This window comes from Micrasema longulum, unplaced genomic scaffold (assembly GCF_059751315.1).
Source record: "Micrasema longulum isolate JH-2025_06_02 unplaced genomic scaffold, ASM5975131v1 h1tg001091l, whole genome shotgun sequence".
NCBI classification, from domain to species: domain Eukaryota; kingdom Metazoa; phylum Arthropoda; class Insecta; order Trichoptera; family Brachycentridae; genus Micrasema; species Micrasema longulum.
The window spans coordinates 262,633-284,639 of NW_028278279.1; the positions used below are offsets into that span (position 1 = coordinate 262,633).

Sequence of the window (22,007 nt, forward strand, 5' to 3'; positions counted from 1 at the left end):
AATAATAAATAACGTTTTTAATTTGTCCAAATTTTTATAGACAAGGACTGGATTCAACTCCCTAGGGAGCTATAAATATGAAAACATATTACAACAGAGATTTTTTATTTCATTATTTTTTTGCACCACAACAGGCCAGGAGGCCCAATTACAGTGGTGAATTACATTACAGAACAACCAGGCTTGAGAAAAATCACATTTTTAAAATTTTTGTGTTCTCACCGGGAATCGAACCCGGAACCTTCCGTGCGTGAGTCAAGCGTCTTGACCACTACACCACGGAGGCCGCCAAAGAACGTTTTAGAGAAAGGAATATAGAAGTCTAGGTATCTATCTAAAGGGCTTATGACCTGATATTTACAGCTCCCTAGGGAGTTAATTCCAGTTCTTGTCTACAAAAATTTGGACAAATTCGAAACATTGCTCATAAATCCACCTGGTCCAAGAAGAAGTTTAAAAATTGAAAAATATTTTCAGGCGTTGCCTAGTATGTAGGTGAAATAATTCAATCGGATGAATATCACCTGCATCAATAAAGGTTTCAGCTCTTTAACTTCCCAAACATCAACAGATGGATGAATTGAAGGAATGCAGATGTTCAAATATAGGCAGAATGGTGAATGTTACACGGTGTGTACAATGGCCACCTAAACCAGCTGATGTCAGGTCATAAGCCCTGTAGATGCCTAGACTTTTTTTTTAAAGCTAGACAACAGCCTTGTGGAAGCAATAACATATTGGCTATAATGAGTATTATATTGATCTAAACAATCTTAAAATCTATTTTAAATTACAAAAGGTATAATTATGGCCTAATCTAGGCGGACATGGCAAGTGCGTCATAGCGAGTCAGGAGTGACAACACCGCTTGCTTCTTGCGCTTTTGCTGTAGGAAATAACATAGACAGTACCGTTTGATGAGATTTTGTTCACTGTTCTGAGGATCCTTGGCAGAAGAGAAAAGAATCTGATACTGGTTTTATAATTTCCCACAGCAAAGGCAGCATTGGGACGCAAGTTATGGTGATATGGGTTAATCTGAGCAAGCATCTCATGTGCATCTATAGATATTAATTTGTGCAAGAATATCAAACCAGCCAAAATCCTTCTGAATTCTAAACAGAAGACATAAATGTACTCAGACGATCATAATAGTTAATTATGAAAGTATTTGATCCCATTCTAAATATTAACGATTTAAAAAAAAATACGTTGCACCGATTCGATCCGCGTTATATGTATTTTATTTATTCATATTTTACTCTTACAAACTATAATCAATAATAAAAATAATGAACTCACTGGGGTGCCGAGGACACTTAACAATATACTTTTTTTTTTTTTTTTTTACATTTGAGAATAAACAAAAAAGACTTACTTAATAAACATAGATAATTATCAAAATATTCAGACAGTTTTAAAAACTAGGCATGTACATCTATATTATTTATATGACAAAACGCACAATGAAAATAACAAAAACCTAACATAAGCTATACACTTGTGGAGCAGTTGATTCAATATTGGTTTGGGCGAATGAGACAATCCATTTTACTTCTACCTAGCTCCACTATCCATTTTTTTAAAGCCCTTTAAAACATTTTCTCGTTACTAATTGTTTCAATAAATAGTGGAAGTAGGTTATAGATTTTAATCGAATAATACTCAAAATCTCTTTGAGTGAATATTATAATGAACATTATAATTAGAAGACTTCTCTAAAACGTTCTTCATATCTGTTGTAATATGTTAAAAGGTGAGAATTTATAATTCGAGACTGACTAAAACTAGATTTTCTATAAAAGGGCGACGGATTGTTATGATGTATAAAATATCTCACAGAAGCGATGAGATTGGTCACCAGCTACTATAATTGTAACGAATTACTACCAAATATTCACAAGTTAATTAGAATATTCAGAGCTTTTTAAAAAGAAGTTATAGAAGGTACCGCTTACTTTTTGTAACCTATCTTTGTCTCTTCTCCTGGCAGCTTTGAACGCGGGCGGATCCTGTTCCTCCTCTAAATCCACAGTTAGGAATTCGTCCAGTGTCAGAGCACTGGACGGCGTTTCTCCAAACTCCAGAAGTCTCTTCCGCAGCGTGGTCTCGTGGACTTTAACTATTCTTACAACATCAGCAGGTAGACGACTGAACTCATGCAGGCGGGCAGCTATGAGAAGAGCTAATTAAAAAAAAAGTTATCATAATAGAGACGGATATGTTTTTGAAAAGGACATGATATAAAAATCTAAGCATTTATGAATCACCGTGTGTAATTAATTAATTAAATTATTTTTTACATTGTAATGTCACTGTATTTATTTATTTTAAACTTCTTACACAAAAAATGCACATTAAGACTTTTGCATGAAATTAGGCTTCTAATTATTATTTTATTTCATATCATTTAAAAATTTTACTTCATTGTCAAATTAAAATATAATGTATGAGGGCAAGATTTGTGAGAGGCGAGAGTGTAAATCTGAGTCGAGTATAATTGATAAGATTAATAAAGGGCCTCTGAGATGGTTTGGTCATGTAGAACGAATGAACGACGAAAGAATGGTAAAACAAGTATGTATGGCAAAAATAAACGGCAACGTTAGACGAGGACGACCAAGGAAGACGTGGCATGATCAAATAAACCAAAATCTTAAGCCTGGTCATGTCAAAAGCAGACAGCATGTATGACAAGATGTATGAATGTGGAAGAAGCTAGGAATGTATGCCAGGGTAGACGTGTGTGGCGGTCTATTCTCTCTGCCTACTCCTACGGGGAAATAGCGTGATGGTAGTAGTAGTAGGGCTAGATTTGTGATTGATTTGTAATTTTCACAGAAACGGCGCTATATAAATTATCCAACTATAATAATAATTATTATAATTGGTTATGCGCCTATTAAAATAGTTAAACTTTGATAAATAAAAAATACTGTTTTGTGTTACCCGTATAATTCAGAATGTTAAAAGATATCACTTCGAGTTGATCGAAAAAAATAACATTTCTACAAAAGATTCACTATTAAAACCACGATTGTAGATAGTTAAGATAATAAATTCATCATCATTCCCTTTCCGCATCTAATGGTGCACAGGGCACTGCATTGGTGCACCAATCGCAGCGTATCTTGATCATTTATTTGTTAAATGAAGATAAAATGATCAGTCTCACGCTTCAGGTACCAGTCCAGGGACATATTCTGGTGTGAAAACATCCTTAAAAATAAATATTTCATATCAACCATATCGGGAATCGAACCCGAGACCTCTCGCTCGGTAGGCAAACGCGATGACCATTACACCACGAGGACGACGTGCAATAAACTCAACTCTCATAATTATTATAATATAGTAGGCACTTGCTTTTTAAAATTTTATTTAAAAAAAACTATTATGGATTATTTGAAGGTCTTAAGTATGTCCATTATTACAAGAATTTTCAAATAAACCCACCAGCCGCGTATTATCTGACGGAGAATAGCCTAGTTCACAAATATCATCTTAATCTAAACAATGAAATATTGCAGAGTAAAACATCTTTTAAAATTAGTAAGTCACATTAATATTTTATTAATTTTATTTATTTAACACTTTATATACATATACAATATATTATATTATATAGGTGGGCATATTGCCTTAAGGGAATTTCTTCCTACCTACCCAAACCGTTCAGTTTGAGAAAATTACAAATACATGGACATATTGAATCGTACAATTTTATACAAAAATTAAAAACAAAGATTAACAAAATAAATATATGTAAAAAAATAACACTATACTATAAAGAGAGGAGAGGGAATGGGAAGGAAAAGAGAAGGATAAAGGAACAATTTAAATATTTAGATAGTGACATTTTAATCTTGACTTAAATGTAAATAAGAAGGGGCATCTCTAACATTAGTGGGTAGATTATTCCACAATCTAGCGGCTACTACTGTGAAAGAGGAGGCAAGAAAATTAAAGCGATGACAGGGTATTAAAAGGGTTCTCTCGTTACTAGAACGAAGAGATAGTCCGTGTTGTGAAAGAGGATGGAAGAGCTCTCTCAGATAAACAGGCGAAGTGGGATTATTTAAAATATTGTGAAGAAGTGATAGAATGTCAATGTTTCTTCTATGCCTGATACTGAGCCAGTGTAGTTTTTTTAAATATTTTTTTTATATTTATTTATTCACACTACTAATTGTACGTAAATTTACCACACAAGAGTTTAATACATCAAAACACATGTATTATAATTAATGTATTATATTTTAATGTATTAATTGTATGTAAATTTACCACACAAGAGTTTAATACATCAAAACACATGTATTATAATTAATGTATTATATTTTAATGTATTAATTGTATGTAAATTTACCACATAAGAGTTTAATACATTAAAACACATGAGTTTAATACATTAAAACACAATTAGTGTTTTAATGTATTAAATGTATTATAATTTAATGTATTAATTGTATGTAAATTTACCACACAAGAGTTTAATACATTAAAATACATGAGTTTAATACATGAAAACACAATTAGTGTTTTAATGTATTAAATGTATTATGATTAATGTTTTATATTTTAATGTATTAATTTATTTATTTTATTTTTATTTATTTATTCACACTCTTTATCAAAATACAATTCCATATTCACTTTGCCCAGCTAACAAGGGTACATACCCCGTTCCAAGCTAGGCAATTACATTTTAATATATTATAATACTTAACAAATTAATATAGAGCACAGACAATCAAAATATAAACTTATTCGGATACACATTTTGATTCATATACATACAGACATACACATATATACACACATATATATAAATATACACATATATACACATGTACATACACACACACGTACATACACCCATGCGCATACACATACATACATTCATAAACACATAGACAATTTATTTATGCGAAACTTCATGGTTGTCATCTATAAATATATATTTTTTAAATTATTCTTTATTTTTTATATATGTAATATGGTTCTATTTCACACACAACTGTATTCTCCATCCACCCAGACACTTGAAGGCCGTTTATCTGATTTATATAGGCATTTTTTTAATAAAAAATATATTTACCAACTTTATTAAAAAATCATGTTGACTCAGTCTGAAATTCAAGAACTTTACCCGAAAAAGGAATTTTTTAAATACAAATTGTATGTTTTTTAAGCATGTACCTTTGTTGAGTTACCTTACAATATAAAATAAATAAATTAGTGGTAGATAATAAAAATGAATAAAATATATTGAATTTAGATTTACCAGCGCCGCATAGTCCCGAGGGTCTTCTGCCAGAGTGCAGAGAATCTCTCTTCATCCGCTGGACCAGACGAAGGGCTGTCATGGAGACTTCGTGGGTTTTGTCCGCCAGCTCCAACTTGTTGGCGAATCTTAGAATATAAAGGCAAGGATCTGAAATAAGGAAAACAAACATATAGTATTTCCACGAATGTAATTCGACATTTTATAGCATCTGCACCACGCCTTGAAACGACCAAGCTGTTTATGTGGAAATTATATCGGCAAAGAATTGAAAGTTGCCTATAGTTACCAATCGCCGAGTAATAAAAAGTTGTAAAATTAAAATTTTACGCCATTTTGCAAACAAGATTTAGCAGCGTTAGATTACTCTAAAATATAACTTTTATAGCGCCATTTTCGTAATATAATAGGGTATATACGGGTATATACGAGTAATACCTAATTGATGTATTTTTTCATAAATACTATATAATATGTACTACTGTGATGGTAAAAGTAAAAGTGTATTTTTGTATTTGCACGTTCAGTTCAGTGCTGTATTGGCGGTTTTATTGGAAAAAAATTTAAATACATAGTTCTTGCAATACAAAATAAAACAAAATAAGTGTGTAAAAATTGCAACAAAATATTTCTAGCAGCTTCTACATAAATACATGTTCTAAAGCTACATATATATGTATACCTTAATAATTTATGATAATAATAATAATATTACTATATTGTAATAAAAATAAATAAATAGCAAAAGTAAAATACTTAAAACATTTATGATTAAGTCAAAAAAATTCACAAAAAATAACAAACTTATAAATTAAATTAAATTAAAATCAATAAATAATAATAAACCAGGGACTGAAATTATACAATAAACTACCAGACAAAACTAAACAAAAGACTCAGACAACCTTTACAAAAGATGTTTTTTTTGGTCTCAATTGTCTCAATGTCTCAATGTGTCTCAATGTCATTATGAGGATAACTTTCATTATAACATAATAATATTTATGCTAAGTACTCTTTTTAGTGTATCAGTGTTATTATTGTACAAGTTTGGGTGGGTAAGGATGTGTGTATATGTGCATGGGTGTGTGAGTATTGTATGTGTTTGACAATGTGTATTTAATATAAGTGGACTTATTGAACAATGATTATCAAAAAATATAGTTTTTTTTCCAAACGTTAATGAAGAAACCTATCAACCATCTTATTGATCGATGTGAAATTCTTAAGAACGCTCAGGCCTAAAATCAAAATTTAAAAATATGTACAAAATTAAAAAATTGATTGAAACAAAAAAATACATATTTGTAAGTACTTATATACAAACATTCATATATGATTACGTGTATGTATGTAAATATTTAGGATGATTCTTTTAAAACACCAATTATAAAGTTATTTGTTCATTTAAAAATATATTTAAAAAATATGTATCTAAAATCGGGTTGTGGTCCCGTGGCTAGTGTTGCGGACTCACGGATCAGAGGTCCGAGGTTCGAACCCCACTCTACCCCAACTTGATTTCCATTTTCTAATAGTGAGTTATTTACAACTCGTTGAAAATGGTCACCAAAATTGAAATATTTGGGTAAATTATAAGAACGCTAATATTTCTTTTTTTCAAAACAAAAACAAAAAAATGTGGACCGTTTTAACAATTTTTCAGGAGAAGGTTTTTTCATTTTAAAAATAAAACTATTACGATTTTAAATAAAATAAAAATTACGTTTTATAGATATATAAAATTCTTACACATATACTTAAAATCAACAATGTAGAATCAGTCGAATTAAAAATAAAAATACGAATTTTCACAAAAAAGAAATATCTACATATATAATTTTTGTGATGGGAAGGTATGGAATTATGTTGGGAATTAAATAAGTTTAACTATAATTAACTAAAAAGCTTGAGCCGCTACAACTTCGCACATATACCGTTTTATTAAAATTTTATGGTACATATAAATTTATCAGGGAAAATAAATCAGGACAGTCAATTTTGTCGTTAATGATGTTACACAGAAATATCAAATCTGATAAATGTCGCCTTTGCTGAAGCGTGCTATAATCGGAGCGTTACCATATTTGTATTGGAGTCTTTTAAAAAGTTTATTTTGTATTTCTATACGCTATTTTTTGTATTAATCGTATTGTGGACTCCATATAGGTGACGCATATTGAAAATATTATCACTAATAAATATGAATATGAATTTTAAAAAGATGAATGTAATCCGATTTTTTGTAAATAAGTGTAATCCGTAAGATTTTTGGATAAATAAATTTCAAATAATAATAAAATAAAAAATTAGCAACTAAAAACCTGAATTCCAAAAACGATATTTTTTAATTTTTATAAATCAATATATTTCATAAATAGTGTTTTTTTAATCTATACAAATCTACTTTTATACATCTAGTAAATGTTATAACTGTTACTCTAAAAAAAAAGAGACTAACTCTTGTGCTTGGAGAGTGACTTACACTGTTTTAGTTATTTATTTATTAGAATTTATATAATATTGAATACACGAGTAAATGAGAAAAAAAAAACTTATAGGCTATAAAAGGAAAAACAGAAAATAATATTACATTCATACTAATTAAAATTGAAAGCAGTTTTTCCACTTGTTTAAAAAAATTATTTAAATTTACTTTTAATTTATTTATTGATATATTAGTTTAAATAGGTTCTAGTTCATTGGGGAGAATATTGTAATTTTTGACACCTTTGAAGAGAAAGCTATTTTGACTATGCCTTGTGTGGAATTTAGGGATTTTTATATTATTACGGTATCTTAACATATTCATCGCAAATTCTTCAATTTTTTCTTATTTATAAATTTGTATAATGGAATTTATTTTATAAAAAGTGTCTACTGTGTGAACTTCAAATAATTTATTTGGAATTTCCGTATTGAATGTTGAGGGTTTCTTTGTTGGTGTAGTGAATGTCCCGACGAAGAGACGGGTACGTATTGCAACCGGTAGACATAAAAGTCGAAAAGTGGTTGGATACTAATATTTACCAACATTAGTTAAATAATCCTGATCTTGTCATGATATATGATGTCCCTTATTTTGGAAATGCTTCTTTTATTATCTTTTAATATTTTTAACTTATATTATCTTGTAACATTTATCCCTACAAATTGTATAAATGGACAATGTCCGTAAATAAATAAATAAAATGTTTGATCTCAAAGTGAATGATTTAAAAATAAATAATAGTATCTTCTCCATCCAATCCCAACTACGAGAAAGCTGTGCGTGGAGAAAAATGAGTTTTTTTCGAAATTGATTTCGAGACGAAGCGATGCGATTGTTATAGGCTAGTTTTTAGTGTTTTTTTAGTTTTTGAATATTACACCAAAAGGAACAGAAATGTGATTTTTTTACAACACCAGAGCCGCGATTCCAAACGCCATCTTCATCGGTAAATATCGAGACGGAATAAACTAATAAAGATATTTATGTATGAAATTGTGTATATTTGTATAAAAATGTTAAGTATCGGTAAATCTGTAATTGAACAAGTTTTGATTTTCTTAAAAGATATTATATTTTTTATACAGAAAACTTAATTTTACTTTGCAGATAAATTTGAAGAAAAGTTTTAACTTCCTATTAGAATACGGACCCAAAGCCAAATTTTCTACTCTAGTCACTAAAAACAATGATATCACTCATCTGCTCATTAAGAACTAGAAAAGAAAACAATAGTAATTATAGTAATTTTATACAGTAATTATATTGAAAGCCTAAATCGGTTTCACGACTTCTCGTTATTATAATATTTTACGTAAAACACGAACTTAAAAAAATAATAACTAAAATTATACATTAGAAAACAAAGAAAAACGAAGCGCGTCAGAAAACAATATAAGAATGAAATTGTGTAAGAAACCACAACTATTCATGGGAACATACAACACGACGAAATCATTGCGTAGCATTTATTTTATTACTTCTTTTTTATTTATGCCAATAAGCTAGCTGGATGCAATAATTCAGTCTTGAATAAATACCATGCAAAATAATAACAGCATATCAATATTATGTGATCACTGCGAAGGTTAGTGCGCCATACGTAAAAATGCCTCTTTTTAAATTGGGTAGTACAAAAGTGGTATTATACTCGATTACAGCCTTAAAACTCACAATATGTATCATTATTATTATAACGAACGTGATAAAAAAATAATTATTATGATCAGCAAAATGCTAGACTAGTAGTTAATAATTTAGGATATACAACTCAATAGAAAGTCAATAGCTTTGCATACAGAATGCAGTACGCTGAAAATGTATCATTGAGAGAAATAATGTAGTATAATATTAAACAAATGACTGCTATGAATGATTGATCGTTTAGCTTGGTTTCTAGGTTAATTCAATCATAATCCTAATCTACATGATTACAATTTAATTTACCTATGGCATTTGGAGGTATTAGATAGTTTTCATTGGCGAAACTACGTATCAATATGTATGTACATTGTACATACTGCCTTTTAAATTTATTTAAATAAAACACTTTGTAAATTTACTACACAAGAGTTTAATACATTAAAACACACGAGTTTAATACATTAAAACACAATTAGTGTTTTAATGTATTATAATTTAATGTATTAATTGTATGTAAATTTACCACACAAGAGTTTAATACATTAAAATACACGAGTTTAATACATTAAAACACAATTAGTGTTTTAATGTATTAAATGTATTATGATTAATGTTTTATATTTTAATGTATTAATTGTATGTAAATTTACCACACAAGAGTTTAATACATTAAAATACACGAGTTTAATACATTAAAACACAATTTGAGTTTAATACATTAAAACACAATTAGTGTTTTAATGTATTAAATGTATTATGATTAATGTTTTATATTTTAATGTATTAACTGTATGTAAATTTACCACACAAGAGTTTAATACATTAAAACACATGAGTTTAATACATTAAAACACAATTAGTGTTTTAATGTATTAAATGTATTATAATTAATGTATTATATTTTAATGTATTAATTGTATGTAAATTTACCACACAAGAGTTTAATACATTAAAACACATGAGTTTAATACATTAAAATACATGAGTTTAATACATTAAAACACAATTAGTGTTTTAATGTATTAAATGTATTATGATTAATGTTTTATATTTTAATGTATTAATTGTATGTAAATTTACCACACAAGAGTTTAATACATTAAAACACATGAGTTTAATACATTAAAACACAATTAGTGTTTTAATGTATTAAACTCTTGTGTGGTAAATTTACAAAGTGTTTTATTTTAAATAAATTCAAAATGTTTTTCATCAAAGTAAATGCTGAAACACTAAATAATATACTAGCTTTTACCCGCGGTTTTGCTCGCATGGTATTACCGAGAAATTAGTGAGGTAATTAATCAATTTGTCGTTTATCAATAAGAATTTTCCCGATAGAATAGTATATTTTTCGAGATAGAAAGTAGCTTGTATCGATTGCCGGTCCTCTAACTATAACTATGAAAAAAATATGGCGATTCGTTAGTCTATGGTGACGTAGCATCGTTATTCTGTTCACAAATCCAAAATCCTACTACAAAACCAAAACGAAAATCAAATAAAAATAACCGTAGATAAAGCAAGTAAATTAAAGAGCTTTTAATAATTAATTAAAAATATATTATTTTTAACATCCTACCTTACCGCCTACTTATTTTCAAATAATGATGCTCATTGTTCTAGATATCATGACAATTGATCAAAGAATCAAATTCAATGTTGCCAATGAAATAAACAAAATTATTAAAGGAATAGTTCCGAGATATTTTCAAAATAAACTAAAAAATAATGAGTTCTTTCATAACTATGCAACAAGAGGATCTAAAAATATAAGACTGGAAAAAAAATCAAAAGCAATGTCCCAGAACTGCCTTATGTACAAGGGAATAAAACTATTTGAAGAAATGCCAGAAAGCATAAAAAATGAAATTAATGTAAATATATTTAAAATTAAATGTAAAAAGTATATATGTGAAAAATATTAGGTAGTAAATAGTGTAAATAGTGAATATAATTAATGAAAATGTACATATGAAACAGTTAATATTATAAATTAGGATACTAAGTGTATTATAGTGATAAATAATGTTAGAATAAGTATAGATGTAAATATTGTGTTGTAAATATATATTAGACTATGTAAATACATAGAACAAAATAAATAAATAATAAAAAATAAAAAAAAATTGTTGATATATTACACATTTTTTTCATTGTATTTTTTTTAATTCGGAATGAAAAATATCCTATTTTATTTCTCACCTTTCCGGCTATCCCAAGGCAAAAATTAATGTCAATCGGTTGCTCCGTCGAGACGTGAAGGGAGCACAAACAAACACACTTTCGCATTTATAATATTAGTATGGATAACATAATTTACTCTAATATTATCAGAATGTATAAGTTTATTACAAAATAAATAAATTAGTTTATTATAAAAATAAAAGACGAACACTGGCACTTAAATCCACAAATTCTGAATAACCAGTAATCGCTTTCGTGATATCTTCGAGACTGGAATCTTTATTTTATTTTGATTTTTTTTATATATTCATACAAATAAATACATTAGGAATACGCAATACATAATAGCGTATTCCTAACTCTATGAGACCAAGAGTCCAGTGTTGAGTTTATAAAAAAATTAAACGTATTTATACAAAACAGTAAGGATAGAGATTTCAAAATTCCCCAACAGTAATTGAATTGAATTATTTTTGTCTGAATTACCTTTTCACAAAGTGTTTCGTGGTAAAAGAGATGGAACCGGCCACTGTTTATTCCAAATTTGTGGATTTAAGGATCATTCGTCTTCACAAATTACAATCACACTTCTATAACAAATTACAATCACACTTCTATAACAAATTACAATCACATTTCTATAACAAATTACAATGAACTTCCACCGAGAATTTTCGATGAAAAACTGAAATGTTTTAATAAATTTAGGTATGCCATACATTAATTTAATTATTTAAAAAATACGAAACGGCATTTAAAGAGCGTTATTTTCAATAAACCTAATCAGTTTATATAATATTTATTTAAAAAAATTGTTGTTACACGATAACATTTCATAGTCCCTGGACTGGCTCCTGGAGCGTAATACTGATCATCTTACCTTCACGTAACAAAAAGTGATTAAAATAATCTGCGATTGGTGTATCAATGCAGTGCCAAATGCATCATTAGATGCGGAAAGGGGAATGATGACGATGTATCAGTTTATGGTGGAAAAAAGTACCGACGTAAGTAAATTATATTAGATTTGATGAAAAAAAATATGATGAAAAAGTGTATGTATGAAAAAGTGTATTTTAGGTGTTAGTGATAAAAATATGGAGGATAGAGCAAATACATGCAATATAATACAAAGTCTCAAAAAAGCCCCACGTCTAAGAGAAAATCGCTAAAAATGAGTTTTAAAAAATGGCATACTTTCGGTTGTCATCCTTACTGGCAAACATACATAAAAAGTGCTTCGAATATTCATTTAGGGGTAGTATACGATTTACTAAAATCTTAAAAAATACTTGGCTTTCAGGCTTGCGCCATAGCTTTAATTAATAGCGCGGTTGAATTAATATTCGATATTATACAAAATAAGTCAGTATTTAAAAAAAAACCGTACTTCGATTAGAATCCGGTAATTTTTCGGAAATGAACAGTTTTTGCAAACCAGTTGTAATAATATTTATGTTATCTGTCCCTTAATAAAATACTACTATAGCTGAATGTGATCTTCTTATACCCAAATATTATAAAAGTTCAAAATGTTGTAAACAATTTACCAGTCCTGAAGATGCTTTAGGCGAAGCGCTCGTTGGTTAAAATGAAATAAAAGTGAAACTAAACCATGAAGTTTTATTGATAATTTTATCTAAATCATTAACTATGGAGTTTTATCAAGGAATATTTACAAAAAACATCAATATAATGGTATACTGGCCCTGAATGAAAATCAAGGATAACAATCGGAAGTATGTGATATTTTATACTCATTTTTAGCGGTTTTTTTAGACACTTCACATTTCTCTTTTTTATAATCCATTTTTCGCTAGCAAAGTAGTTAAATGATAACTTTACACACTGTGTTACTTTTTTTTTTCTTTTTTTTATTTTATTTTATTTAGAAAACATACAGTCATACAAAATAAGTACTAAAAACAACAATTTTTTAACATAAAAAGACCAATTAAGTTTTCATAAATTAAAAAGGTATAAACATTAAATGTGACAAAAAATAAAAAATAAATAAGAATTTTAAGTGAAAAAAGGATAATTGTTGACATTTGCGTTTTCCATGGAGGTAATAAATTAAAATAAATAAAAATACCGAATGTACACTTCGAGCCATCCACGCACACACATGAACGCACATATAAAACATACACAAACATATACATTACATGCGGCACACATACATAGCATAAACCGCTCAAGATGTACATTCAGCAACTATCCCAAATAATCGACCCCATGAAGAAATTTTCTGTACAAATGCAACGTGCAGTTAAAAATGTCTACATCAATACTGAGTCCGTTATAATTTCTACAGGTACGTCTAATGAATGAATTCGAGGTATAATTGTTTTAACAAGTTGGTACATAAAAAAGGGAATTTAATCTAGTATAGCGAAGAGGTTACATTAACATTTTCACAGACTTCCCAATTCACGTACGGCATTTTTCGATTCTCTATAAGCATAATAATGCTAAATATGAATCAGTTATCTAAACGGGCAAATAACTCAGTTTGATTGAATAAATAATGCAATATTGATTTTGGTGCTCGCCCACACTCTTCCGGCGACCGGCTTGATTTAAAAAATAAATCTGAAACGTTGTAGATATTTTTTATACGACGCAAGAGGAAATAATGATACATTTCCCATTACACTGTCAAGACCAATAAATACTTTCCACAAGGTTTCACTAAGGTCTTCATACGCCTTTGCAATAGAGAATAGTCTTGTTACAATAACTTCACCTTCCGGAGTGTGGTAATCGAGGGACGATCTAACAATACGAGATTATGTACAGCAGGGGCATCCAATTCTTATTTATTTATTTTATTTATTTATTTAAATCTTAAAGTAGGGCACACATATCATACATATTGTTATGTGTGTTCTAATAATAACATTGAAAATATATTTAATTTATAAATTGTTTATCACATATGTCTTGACCATTATTTTAAATTTTGATATGTTTTTTTCTTCATAAATATTTTTTTCCATTTCGTAATACTTTTTAATTGCTTTAAATAAAATTGAATTTTGTGACTTTGCCTTTTTCCTAAATGGAAGTCTAATTTTGTTCTTTTCTCTAGTATTGTGATCGTGTTCATGCTGGTTCCGATCAATTTTTTTCCAAAATTCTGTTTTTTTATTAGAGTTTATAATTTTATGAACAAATATCATTGTATTGTTAAATATTCTTTGTTTATATGTTAATAATTTCATTTCATTTACCATCGACTTTACCCTCGTATATCTGTTTTTTTTCAAAATGATTCTAAAGGCTTTATTTTGTAATACAGTTAGTTTATCTATGTTTTCTTTGTTTGATAAAAATAAAATGCTACTACAGTAGTTAACGTGTGGTTCAATAATTGCTTTGTAAATAGTTTTGCAGGAGTCCTTATCAATAAATCTTCTGATCCTTCCCAAAATTGATATTTTTTTTGCAATCTTATTTATTACCATCTTAGCGTTTTGGTAAAATGTAAGTTTTGAATCCAACATTACACCTAAATATTTAATTTCAGTGACTTCATTAAGTTTTTCATTTTCTATTTTATCGGAGCCTTTTTTACGGTAGTCCGTTGCGCCTTGTAACACTCACAAAAATGGAAAAAAAAATATGAGACGTCCTAATTGATATATTAAAAAAATAACTTGGCTTTAAGACTGCAGTCTGATAAAAAAATAAGGAAATTATACGAGTTAAAGTCATCTTAAAGCGTAGTTCTTTCAAAATTGCGGAAAAAATATACTGAAAAGTTTTACTTATAATATTTGAAATATACCCGTATATATACGAGGCATATCCAGAAAATAACAGTACTGTTTGGCTTTCGTGCTGTGAGATTTTTTTTCCAAAAGTTGGCAACACTGATTGGTAGTGGGGGGTCTCCTGAACACAACGAGCACGGCCGACCCTCGTTAGTACCAAAACTTGCCACGTAGTGTTCGTTTCTGTGAAAGATGTCGATAAGGCATCCCGCCAAGTGCGAGGTGCGCGCTGTCATAAGGTTCCTTCTCGCGGAAGGGAAAACTCCGACTGAAATTTTTGCACGGTTTGAACTCGTTTTGTAGGGACATTTTGAACCACCCTGCATACTCACATGGGTGGGAAAAAAATCCAACCGACGAGAAGATGAAACAAGAGGTCTTGAAGTAGACGAAGGAGATGGCGGGAGAGTTCTATGAGGAAGGCATCAAAAAGCTTGTGCAACGACTTACAATCTGCATAGAGCGGGAAAGGACTACGTGGAAAAATAAGTAACATATATACATACAATCTACTGTAACTTTTATTGAAAATAAAAAAAACTGAGTACTCTTACATTCTAGATATGCCTCGTATATTTGATAATAATGTTTTGGTTGTAAATATTCCATTTGTACGATATGTTTTTAGCAAAATTTGAAGGCTATACGACGGCCGATATAAGCATAAATATTTTGCTAAAAACATAATGCAGATTTTTTAAACTTAAAAACACATTTTTTTACACAGTACAAAATATTTCATAACAGAGTCCTGGTGCTGAACCTTTAGTAAACAAGCGAAATGTGGAATGCAGAACTTCAGTTCTACAGGAAATTGAATAGAACAAATGTTTTCTTACGCGCGGTAAAATTTAGAGTTAATTGTACTGCGTAGTATCTCGAATATGTATGAAAACATTAGTAAAAATTAACTACTTTGAACTACGTCACAAATTCTTCAGAATCAATCAATGAAAGTGTTGCGATATATTTCCGATTTCCGGGACGCCAACTCACCAATCAGCAGAACTCATCGGATAGAACTTGCGAAAGGAACGCTGCGTTAGTTTGAAGACGTAGAGCTATTGAACAGCGGATGTCGATGGATGCAGAAAACAAGGTAAGCCGAGAAAAACATGGCAAGATCAAATCTAACAAATAGTTAAAGACGGACATGTTATAAGTCGGAATAAACGGCGTGCCCACACATGTAAATACATAGTAAATCCCTAGACATCCCTACTTCTCAAATAAATTCTTAATTTCTGATGAAATATCTGCCAACTATCAGAGTTGCGAGACCGTGGTACGCGGGCCACGCGTTGAACATCTCCGCCGTGCAGTATGCAGATTACTACCACAACGCTGGAGGTCTGCGAACGGAGACGGGTCGGTACGGCATGGATATCACGCTCGCCTGGTATCGTAATTACCACTTTGTATGAGCGTGCATGATTTAATCCGCCATTATCTAACTATCCTTCGTAGCGTATTTTAGCTGTACAACTGTAATTTGTTGTCATCCACATAACATTAAACCACTTCCTGATAAAAAAATAATATTTTTGTACATAGAACATTAAAAAGATTTTTGCAGCAATTATTATCATGTCGTAGACCATGCCTTTTAGTTTTATTTTATACACGTTTTTAAGTTTCTTTCCCATATTTGTGTTTTATTTTATTTTTACTAATTTTATTTAATTCCTTATGATTTTTGTAACATACATGCTGTGGACAGTTATAAAGGATTAATGGTCCAGTTAAAAAAAAATCACCCTATAAGCTTTTACTTAAGAGGATTTTCAGCAGGTGAGAAAGATAGGATATGAAAGGAAGTTATAAAAAATATATCAAAAGACCCAAAGCGATTGAGAAAAAAAAATCCTTTAATTTTTTTTCGCAACTGGTGGGAATCGAACCCGCTACGCAAGTTTCACCAATGTGCTAACAACATCGATGTCTTTAGCGTGAGTATTGTAAATTTAAAAAAATAATGTATATCTTCCATATCAAATAAAACTTAATATTTTGTTTATATTGTATTATGATATTATGTACCTAGCTGCTTTAAAACTTCACACTTTATTTCTTTAATATGTTTGTATTTTATTTGTTTAGCTAATTTTTTTGTTTTTATTATCTATCTTCTATAGCATCTTTTTTTTTAAACTTTAAAAAAAAATAATTTACATGCCAACTAAATCTTCTGAACACTGTTATACGTTATACTCGTAATATATATATATATTTTAAAAAAAATGTATTTTTGGAAATTTATATTACTTAAAAACTCATCTTTTATTTTTATGCCAACTATACTTCTGAACAATGTTCCTTTTTTTTATTTCTTTTTATTCAATTTTTAAAAATTTATGTTGTTTATATACTCATCTTCTTTTTTATACCAACTTTACTTCTAAACACTGTTCTATCTTTTGTTGCTTTATATTGTATTTTTAAAATTTCATGTTGTTTATACAGGATGTTCTTTAAACCCTGTCACATCCGAAACCACAATGATCAGTATGGGCAAGAAGACATATTAGAAAATCAAAAAAATATTAAGAACCAAGAAAATTAAAAAAAAGAAAATACAAAAAAAACAAATGGTTGCTTACTTCGGCAGGGAAGAAGTGAGGGGAGCGCGGCGCAGTATCAGTCTCCCCCCTCCCCCCTCCTCGTTTCTTCCCTGCAGAAGTAAGCAACCATTTGCTTTTTATGATATTTTATTTTTTAAAATTTTATTCGTTCTAAAAAATATATTTAATGTGCCAATATATCTTCCTGCTAATACTGATCATCGCGGTTTCAGATGTGACAGGGTTTAATGAACACCCTGTATACACATGTTTTATATAACTTCCATGTATGTACAAGCTTTATGGGCGTGAAAAATTAACTGTGTTAATGGGAAAATAAATCAAATATTTTTCATTTATTATAAATCAACATCACCGTTTGTATCTTCCTACAACAAAAATATATAAAGTGCCCCCATATATATAACTAACCTAAGAATAAAATGATACTCTTGTCCATATCAAGTTATGGTATAATGTCAAAAAAAAATCAAACCGCTCTTATGTAAAGTTAAAGAAAATCACATGCGTCGTTGTTCAACGATCATGGCGATATAAATAGTTTAGTAAGCAAAATGTTCAGGGTCCACCAGTACACGTTGACATAAATAAACAAAAACAAGAATAAGTCAACGTTAAAAATCTATTTCCAATCAAAGATGCATCACTGACCTAAAATATTGCGACCTTTACGCCTTTGCAAATTTCTTACAGGATCTGCATTGAGTAAAATGACAAATTCATTTGCGTATAAAAATAATAAATCGAAGTAACGAAGAGCAAAGTTCTTCGAAGCAACAATTTGCAAGTCGAACAGAATATTGTGACCTGGAGACCTGTCGCATTGCAACTCATAAATATAATAAAACTTCATTTTTTTGTCTTCGAAAATAATTCAGTCGGTGACCGGACTTGAATACTGCGACTTTGTATACTTAGATCTTCCAGTTCGTTAGTCGGAAATCTATAAATTTAAGTTAAAAGACAACGAGTAAATCTATTTGAATTAACACAAAAAATCTAAAATAATTGTCGATTTGTGCCTATTGTTTTAAGTGATTGATTGCATTGGGATCATGTCCGCTTTATTAGTAGTACAAAAATCTGTATATATGAGTTTTTTGGTATTATTTTTTATGATCTTAGTAGCGAATAGAAAGCAAATAGACAGATTTTTCATATTGGATGTGTTGACATGAGTTTTATCCGTTTTTGTTCAAATTAAAAAATAAACTGTGAGAATAAAAATCAATTTATGCACCAAAAGTAAAACAAAATAGTAAACTTACAATATTTGAGTTTGTCCAAATGTTCGTAGACATTTAAATCACTAAAATCAACAAATGAAAGAATTGAAGAATTATGAATGTTCAAACATAGGCAAAATGGTGAATGTTACACAGTGTGTAAAGTGGCCACTTAAACCAGCCAATGACAGGTCATAAGCTCTGTAAATGCCTAGACTTCCATATTCCATTATTTAAGGTATTCTCCATCCCTGTTATAATTTGTTAAAATAGTAAACGTTATACGTCATTTGAAAGAAAATTTCTATTCCACAAAATACTGTGTTTGCTTTTACGTTAAATATATAATATTTGATTACAAGTCCTAAAAATGGATCGTCAAGTAGACAATGTGAGCATTTTCGACACCTTCTGTTCGCGTTAAATCGAGGGAAAATACATTATTGAATAATTTGTTGTACAATAACAAAGGAAAGTTAGCGAAGTCGGTATTAACCCTACAATGCCCAATGTAGACGATCTGCTACATACCGATAATCGGTGAATAAAAGTGATTTCAAACGTATTAATCACTCGAAGATTAGTTTATCGTGTTGTATACATCCTATCAATTATAATTTATTTTAAAAAGTCACCACCAGGGTAAAATTTTTCGATAAAATTTGAAACAAAAAGTCAGTTGCACGTATTCTGTGTAATTCAGCTAATGTTTAAAGGGTGATTTCTTTTTTTTTGAAGATTTGAAGTTATAATTGTTTCCGCAGCTTTCATTATTATATTTTTAAAAAAAGGTTCATAAATATCGTCATTTCTTGTTTTCTTTACATTCTTGTGTTTTTTAACCTTTTAATGCCCGATGTAGCATATTGTTCGCATAAACTAAAATATGAAATTAAAACTAAAAAAAATTAACATTTTCTTAATATTATTTTTACCAGTATTTGTATAAAAAAACCGATAATAAACCGATCGATCCAAGAAGTATAAAAATTGTAAAATGTTTTCAGGCGTTCCCTAGTAGCTGAAATAATTCAGTCAGATGAATCTCACCCACATAAATAAAGGTTTCAGCTCTTTAACGTCTCTTGGAGGAATAGGGATGTTCTAACACAGGCAGAATAGTGAATGTTACACAGTGTGTAAAGAGGCCATTTAAACCAGCCAATGACAGGTCATACGTCTTGTAATTGCCTAGACATCCATATTTCCTTCTCTAAAACGATATCCATCTCTGTTGTCATATGTTATAACTAAATACGTGACTTATTTTTTTCGGACATGTTTTACTAACGAACTGGGCGATAAACTTACTTAACAATAATAATTAGTAATAGTGTTAAATTTTATAATAACAATGTAACATATAAACTTAGTGCTTTTATGGCGTGGGTTGTTAATTAAACTATAATGAATTGTATGTTCAATAAATCTTTCTTGGTTTTAGGACCAATGACCGATAATGTTTTGAATAACCTTAAATGTGATTGATAGTTCATTTAAGATGCAGACGTGAATATTTTTTTCAGTACCAAAACATGCGAGCATTAAGAATGTAAATTAAAAAAAAGAGTTTTCTTGTATTGAGTTTTAAACATTAAGGTATGTTTAATTAATTTAGTTCGGAACATAAACAATTAACAAACGAACATAGGGTGGGGATGAATCTTGGACGTGCATAGTCGCTTAATAGAAATTGCACAGAAAAATACAATTAAGATAATTTACAAAAAAACATAGACAATTTCTGAGTAATAAATTATACGTAGATAGTGAACTCCTTAGTCCTCATCATCATCATCATCGTTCCCTTTCCGTACCTAATGTTGCATAGGGAACTGCATTGGTACACCGATCGCAGCGTATCTGGATCATTTTTGTTACATGAAGGTAAGGTGATCAGTCTTACGCTTCAGGTACCAGTCCAGGGACTATTTTAGGAAATATTCTAGTGTAAAAACACCTTTTTAAATAATATTTCATATCAACCATGTCGGGAATCGAACCCGAGACCTCTTGCATGGTAGGCAAATGCCCTGACCATTACACCACGAGGCCGACAAAACCAATTAGATTTTTCGACAAGAATTAGTTTTAGAAAATTATATTTATTTCAGCGCCTGAAATACGATTACTTGAATAGGGAATCGTTTAGTAATAATTTAAATCGTATTAGTAATAGATCCGATAGTGTACTGTCAGTTCCAGGATGCAGAACTAAGTTCGCACAGAGGCTCTCCTTACATGTTGGTCCAAGATCTATCAATCTTCTACCTAAAGAATTACAAAACGTTAAATCACCGATACCGTCTTTTCTTTTCTTTTCTTTTCATGGTCATGTCATCATGTTAAGTGGCTATTTTACATACTGTGTAACATTCACCATTCTGCATATATTTGAACATGTATATTCTTTCGATTCTTCCATCTGTTGACGTTTGTGAAGTTAAAAAGCTGAGACCTTTATTTTTGCGGGTGAGATTCATATGATTGATTTATTTTACCTTCATACTAGGCAACGCCTGAAAATATTTTTATGAAGACTTCTATATTCCCTTCTCTAAAATGGTCTTCATCTCTGTTGTATTATGTTAACATTAACAGTTCCCTAGGGGGTTGAATCCAGTCCTTGTCTACAAAAAATTGGACAAACCCAAAACATTGTTGATAAAATGGTGAATGTTGCACAGTTCGAAAAGTTATTACTTATCCAGTTAATTTCAGATCGTAAAGTTTTTTTTGTTTGTTAAAGCGCTCCATGGTCAGTAACTAATTGGTTAAACTAAACTGAAGAAGTTTGATCGATACTTTTGTGTT

The 22,007-nt window shown here is 29.7% G+C and overlaps 2 protein-coding genes across 2 annotated transcripts in view; one reads left to right on the forward strand and one right to left on the reverse strand.

Annotated features, from left to right (window-relative positions):
• Positions 1 to 22,007, reverse strand: part of Brf (Brf RNA polymerase III subunit) — a 131,570-nt gene that overhangs the window by 10,110 nt on the left and 99,453 nt on the right. The window contains exons 5-6 of the mRNA XM_088233379.1: positions 5,288 to 5,437; positions 1,959 to 2,185 (exon numbers count right to left, since the gene is read on the reverse strand). Of these exons, the coding sequence (XP_088089505.1) occupies positions 1,959 to 2,185; positions 5,288 to 5,437 (377 nt within the window). The remainder of the gene's footprint in view (positions 1 to 1,958; positions 2,186 to 5,287; positions 5,438 to 22,007) is intronic.
• The window catches only part of lute (BTB/POZ domain containing protein 3 lute), a 97,450-nt gene continuing 94,286 nt past the window's right edge, over positions 18,844 to 22,007 (forward strand). The window contains exon 1 of the mRNA XM_088233382.1: positions 18,844 to 18,937. The gene's annotated coding sequence lies outside the window, so the exon portion shown is untranslated. The remainder of the gene's footprint in view (positions 18,938 to 22,007) is intronic.